General features: G+C 29.3%; 1 protein-coding gene across 1 annotated transcript; it reads right to left on the reverse strand.

Moving 5' to 3' along the window:
* Window positions 1-5,045: 5,045 nt before the first annotated feature.
* On the reverse strand, window positions 5,046-5,606 carry LOC125815163 (metallothionein-like protein 4B). The gene is made up of 2 exons (XM_049494574.1): window positions 5,524-5,606; window positions 5,046-5,443 (listed from the first exon to the last, which is right to left on the reverse strand). The coding sequence occupies exons 1-2, from the start codon at window positions 5,604-5,606 to the stop codon at window positions 5,287-5,289; spliced, it is 240 nt and encodes a 79-aa protein (XP_049350531.1). The 3' UTR covers window positions 5,046-5,286.
* Window positions 5,607-6,935: the final 1,329 nt, after the last annotated feature.

Raw genomic sequence — 6,935 nt, forward strand, 5'->3', positions numbered from 1 at the left:
TCGTAGTTGGTTGTTGTAAATTTTCAACTATGACTTAGTCTTTTCCGCCTCATTCATATCTTACCATTCCATCCCTACTACTTTCCCTTTTATTTATAACAAAAAACAAACATATTCTACTTACTAATTGGTTTAACTATCTAAACTCTTCTTGTAATTCTTTCCCATAATTCTCATATAGTATTAAATAAAATTTCCTTGGCGTTAAAATTCTATTATTATTTTAATATGACAAAAATAGCATAGTAATTTTACAGTTAAAGTTGGTAATATGATAAAGATAGTTGTGTAACCTCGTAGATTTAATATTTGGGAAAGTGTATAGTCCGTCACACAAAGCAAAATCTGTGAGATTGGAGTCCAATTATTCTCTACATAATTTTAGCCTACCCTGAAATTGAATGTCTACCTTTCTTTATTAATCATCTTTCACAAAAGAAAAAAATATAGGAATAATGTTTTATGTTTATGTTGTCTGAAAGGAGAACATTATGCCATATTTAATTGCATAAGTTCAATGTGACCAATTTTCCTACACCTTCAACCCTGACGCGGATTTGGCCTATTTTGATGCCAAGTCAAACATATACATTATTTAAATTTGGACAAAAAGAATTCTTTAAAGTTAATTTCCACTATGTATATTCTGAGAAAATTTTATCAATGTCATTTTTTATTCCCTTCCAACTATAATTTTTATGTCTTACAAAATAATATTCATAACAAAAACCTTTTTCTTTAAGTAGATTTTTTAGTTGACAACTTGATATTATTTTAAATTTTTATTTTTAATGTTATGTAAGATAAAACCTAAGCTAACTTTAGATACACAAAAAAAATAAAACTTAGTCATTTAGTTTTAAGTATATCAACCAAAGATGCTATCTCGATCCAAATTTTAAAGTACTGCAAAGAGGTAATTTGTATTTATGTGTGTTATATGAATTAGTTTAAGTTCTCTTGTCAATTAATTATTCCAGAAAAAAAAACATAATTTCATTTGCAATATTGTTTATCCAAGCATCTAATAGTTGAATCATTTGATTAGTAGGAATATAAAAGTCCATCCTCAAAATTAACAATAATCTATATTTTCTATACTCAAATTAATTAATCATCCTCATTAGATAATAAGACTTCATTAATTCAATATGATTGAAGACTTAGATTGATATAAAACTAAATGGCTAGATTCATTAATATTTTTATGTCCAAAATTAGTCTACATGAGATGAAAAAAAAAAGTTAGTATGTCATGAGATGCTAATTTAAATTTAAAAGATAATAAAAGATTCCTTATAGAAAATGTCATAAATGAAAGGAGTATAATTTGGCACCTCATTTGTATTTATATATTAAAAAATATAAGAAGCAAATGTGTAATAGAGAAATGGCAAGTCGAGTCAAAGGACGAGGGCGGAGATCGTCAAAAATCAAAATAGAGAAGCTAGCTAGCCAACTCCCATCAATAGACAATAAAATACTATTAAATGCGATAGATGTCTCACTTGTTTTCAAGGAAATTTAGTCAAAGTCTACCATGCCCGGTCTCTTCCTTTTATACCATTTTAATTATTTAACTTTACGTCTATAATGCTAATTTGACTTGGGCCTCATTTTGTTATGTGCATTTACACTGTTAACAACTTTAGGACCTTCAAATTCCAACCTTTCATAGCGTATAATCAAAATTTTAACTTAAATTATTGCATCACATAAATTGAGACAAAGAATATATATTGGTGTTAAATTTTTTTAAAAAAAATTTTATATTGATTGAAACTTGAAGTTGTATTTGAAATAAAAATTAGTATTTAAAGTTTTGTAAATGAGAATATGAAAAAGAAAAGAAGTCGTAGTTTTTTCAAAAGTTAAAATTACAAATATAGTATTCAAGTATGAAATTGAAATAGGAAGAGGAAAGAAAGGCGACCGTTGAATTTTTATTTTCTTACGGAAAGATGGAAGACGAAACACTTGTTTGGTGTGAAAAGTTTTCTGGTGATACAAAAGAACGTCAGGTAAACTCAATCTTTTTTTTTCCTTTTATGTGTGTGAAATAATAATAATTAAATAAAAAAAAGGTAGATGTGTATTTTGAGCATGCATGCATGTTAATTTACCCAATGTGAATTAATATACATATTTTGCTCATGGGTAAGCTTAGACTTGTATATCATCATCATCATGCATACGCTTTCTAGCAAATTCAACAATCAAAACTATCTACTTTTCCTTTACTAACCATCTCTATTTCTCTAAAATAGTTTTTTCAATATATAATATATGATCAAATTAATTATTTTTATTCCATTCATTTCTCCAAAATTCAAATTCACTTTTGATTTTTCATTTCAGAAATTTATTTGTTCTACATATACATCAGATTAAAAGATTCATTTTTTGAGGGGGAAAAACAAAACAAAGAGAGAGATTGATAATCTAAAAAGTAAAATAGAGATAACACATAAAAATTAATTAAAATAGGAAGTAGAAAATCATGTCTATTAATTAATAAAAAAAAATTAAGTAATTGGTTTTTTTGGTCGAACAAGGATACATATATTAAGTAATTGTTTTATATATACTAGTACTAGTCTACAAGGGTGGTTCAATGCCTTTAAAGATGAGGCTAGAGCCGTCAAAAAGGGCTAAGCTCATGGGTCTGGTCTGATCCAACCCGTTATTGGGATAGGGTTGAGATAGTATTTTAGAAGCCCGTTTAAAATTGGGGTCGAACCGGGGTCGGCCCATGGGCCAAATTATTTAATTTTAATTAAAATAAATATTAAAAAAATAAGAATAAAAAACTAGAAAACTTAAGTAAGTGTTTGTGGAGATTTTCTAAGGAGTTTACCTCATGAATTTCTTTATTATTTAGTTTTGAATATAAGACTTGGATAGTAGACACTATTTAGATTATATGTGATAGAATGTTTTATGGCTTTAACAATTAATTAGTTTCTTGATTTCATTTAACAAATTACTTTAAGTAATTATGTATTGCTAACTAAAGTTTTAGTCAGAAGTGTTCTTTAGTTTACTAGTTTGTTTTTCAGTTATTATTTACTTAAGAAATTATAATTTTTTACTTTAAATATTTATTGCTAGATTTTATATAAAATTATTGAAACAATGTTACTGTTTGTGACATTGATTTGACATATAAAAAAAAAGGGCCGGCCCGCCCCAGCCCTTGACCCTTCTGGGGTTGGGCCGGGTTGACCATTTTACAGCCCTCTGAAATGAAGGGCCGGCCCGCCCCAGCCCATCAAATTCTTTGGCCCACGAGGTTTGGGCGGGGTAGGGCTGGGCTGACCCGTTTTAACAGTTCTAGATGAGGCATATGCCTTAGGCCCCCAAAATCGAAGGGCCTAATTTTTTAGTAATAATAAAATTATCTTAAACTTTTTTTAACCAAAAAAAATAAGAATGTTTTAATTTGTTTCGAAACATTAAAGAATGTTTCTTTTTTATGGATCAGTTTTTAAATTTAACTTCCACATGATATGTTTAAGATCACAAGATTAAAAAATATTTTAGTATATATATATCTTTAATTTAAGATCATAAAAAATAAGACTTTTTTATTAAAAAGAAAAGAAATAACTTGAATCTCAGATATAAAAAATAATTAAAATTTAGGCCTCCAATTTTTTTTTTACTTTAGGCCACTAATTAACTTGAGCCGCCACTGCTAGTCTAGTGTAAATGATTTTCACAAAATTTCAGTGTTATACAACAATGATCCATCTGTCCTACTCCAACGTGAAACATAACATAACTCGACAGACGGACAACACTATAAAAGTAGTCTCTATAATATAATACCATCGACTTCACACAAATATATTAACTCCTAACTATGCTTGGTTGGTTTTATTTGAGCACGAGCCCAGTTTTTGTGCATTCTGATGTCAATAAAATAATAGTAGTATTAGACTGGTAAATTTATGATCAATTGTACAATCACAAATATTACTTCCTTGCTAGAGGGATGTAATTGATGTGTGCTAGCAAAATCACTCTTGACTGCAACAAAGGAACAACAAGAAAGAAACAATATTATGTTAGATAAAGCATAGTAAACATTCCTCAACGAATAAATACAATAGTTTGATTGGGAAACAATACTATGATCATAACTTCTTTTCTTGGGCAAATGTAAGCACACAATTCCATTGTGGGACTGCTGGCAATGCAAGAATCAAAATGTAATAGTGTGTTTCCATCTATGATTAAGAACACTATTATTTTCTTAAATCTTGACCAAAACTTAATATATTAAAAATTAAATCTGATTTAAATTTATACTATTTTTGTTATTGTACGATACTCAGACATGTCACTCGTTTCTAACCATTTTTTTCAACTACTCTGCACAAAGGTAATCTGGAAGGACTCCTTCCTTTCTTGGATTTTAATGGAAATGAGTGAATCTATAGGCTAGAGGAAGACTTATGATGAAAGGTAGTTGTATATGTGATGACATTTTCATCAAGTAAATTCATTTAAAATCTCTGAAATCTCATCAATCTCATCCCGAACAAATTTGCAGTAACCGAGATCATTAATCATTTAAAATGTCTGAGATCTCATCCCGAACGAATTTTGCAATGTCAAAACACTCTATAAATTAATAAATATTAATTTATCAATTAAATAATTAATCTACAAAATAATAAGATTTTATATTCCCTATGAATTTAGGGAGTGAGGTTTTAATGTGTATATATTATGAGTTTGATGACCCACCTTAGTAGATGGTTAATGATAAAATGAACTAATTTGGAAATACATACATAATAATTTCTTAACTCTGTAGCATCTCATAATTATTACTCAATAATTTGGAGAAAAGAGAGTTTTGAGCTCAATTTGCTGTCCCAGCGAGTGTAGGGTTGACCGGACGATTTTCCATCAAGTTATGTTGCATGGTTTTGTCTACGACTCTACGTGCAAATATAATCTAATATATATATAGAGAGAGAGAGAGAGAGTCTTGTTGCATCTCCAAAGTCTAAATTATGTACCAACAACTTCAATTTTGCCATGAATGGCTTATTACTTATTGCATATTCATTCATAATAAATTGGCAATCGATGGAACTTCATATCTACATACATGAACATGATAAAAAAAAAACGATACTGATTTATTTAAAATGGATAAGAGAGAGGATATAGTCCTAATAATTAATTTAGGAAAGGTAAACATATATATACATATAGACGTATATGATGCATGCAGGTACGTAATAGCTAGGGAGTAATTAGTAATTAAGTTTAAGCGGCACAGGTGGGACAGGCGCAGCCAGGACCGCACTTGCAGTTGGCCTTTCCAGTAGCGGCTTCACTCTTTGGACATGTGCAAGGATTGCACCCACAGTGCTCTCCACATGAGCATCTCTTGTGCTCCATGCTTGCATCCGACGATGCGCACCTGCATAAATCATATATATACTTACTAATTAATTAATTATATTGATTGCACTCTCAAATTTTAGCATCAACCATACGTACCTGCACGAGATTCCACCGGGGCATGGAGAAGGACAACCACACATTTCATTGCATGTACCACAACTTCCTCTTACATCAGCCATACCTGCAATGGATCCGTTGTCAAAATTAATTAAACGGAAACAATAAAACTGCAACAAATTAAGGGCAACATCCCACCTACACAATATTAGTTAGCTGATGAGATAAAGAGAGCAGAGCGTCTTTCTCTTATATATTGAGTGAAGCAGCTCCACCTGCACGACACCTGCCTATTACGTGTCAACCTGCCCGCCCACTTCTCTTTCTCTTTTGCCACCTTCAACTAATACCTACTTACTATAAAAATATAACACTTTTGAGTACCTAGCTTCTTATAACTCATCATCAAAATAAACTAGTGCTCCCTCTTTCATAACCTACTTAATTTGATGAACTTTTTATTATTAAAATAAACCATTATTAAAATCTATTTATCAAAAATAATATATATTTTTAAATTTTTACATAGTATAAATGTATTTTTCAATAATGTTTTGGGTTATATTTATTTAAATAAAATCAATAACAAAAAAATGACGGAGTAAACAGACATAAAATGTTACTATCAGTAACGTTTTATAATTTGTTACTCTGAGACACGTTTTATAGCTAAAACATTACTCACAGTAACGTTTCTCTGGAATAGCTGAAAACAATGGATATATATATTTTGTTCATCTATTTACTTAAAATACATATGATTTTCTCGTTTCTTCTCTTTCATACATAAATAATACTCCCTCCGTTTTAAAAAAAGTAGTTTAGTTTGACTTGACACGGGATTTCAGAAAATAAAGAAGACTTTTAAATCTTGTGGTTCTAAATTAAAATTATGTCAAATGTACTAAATTGTCCTTTAATCTTGTGGTCTTAAACATGTCACGTTAAAAAACTGAAATTAAAATATTACCAAAAAAAGAAAAAAGATCATCTTCTTTAAACGAATTAAAAAAAAATCATTCTTTTTTTAACAGAGGAAAAAAGTACTTCTTACCACAAAAGGAAAACGAGAGTAAATTTGAATTATTTCTTACGAAGTTTTTGTTGTATCGATTTCAATGCACAAACATTTATTCAATAGAGTTATGTTTCTAGGCACTTGTTATGATTGATTTTAGGCACTTGTTATGCCTTGATTTTACATTTCGATTAGGCTGATCTTATTAATTGAGGCTTATTAAAATAGAATGTTGACTGTGTTGTGAATAATTTTTGTTGAGAAGAACAAAAATTGCCATTGGTAAAAAGCCCTCTTCACTTTCTTTTTTCCTATTGTTGAAAAAAGCGTTGTGAAAAGTGAAAGAAAAAAGAAAGCTTATATATTTCAAGTAAACGTATACGCGATATATATATATATATATCCATTTTAGTAGTGAAAAGTTGCATAAAGT

The sequence above is a fragment of the Solanum verrucosum genome, unplaced genomic scaffold, assembly GCF_900185275.1.
Source record: "Solanum verrucosum unplaced genomic scaffold, falcon-dt-bn FXZP01000261.1, whole genome shotgun sequence".
In the NCBI taxonomy this organism is placed as follows: Eukaryota; Viridiplantae; Streptophyta; class Magnoliopsida; order Solanales; family Solanaceae; genus Solanum; species Solanum verrucosum.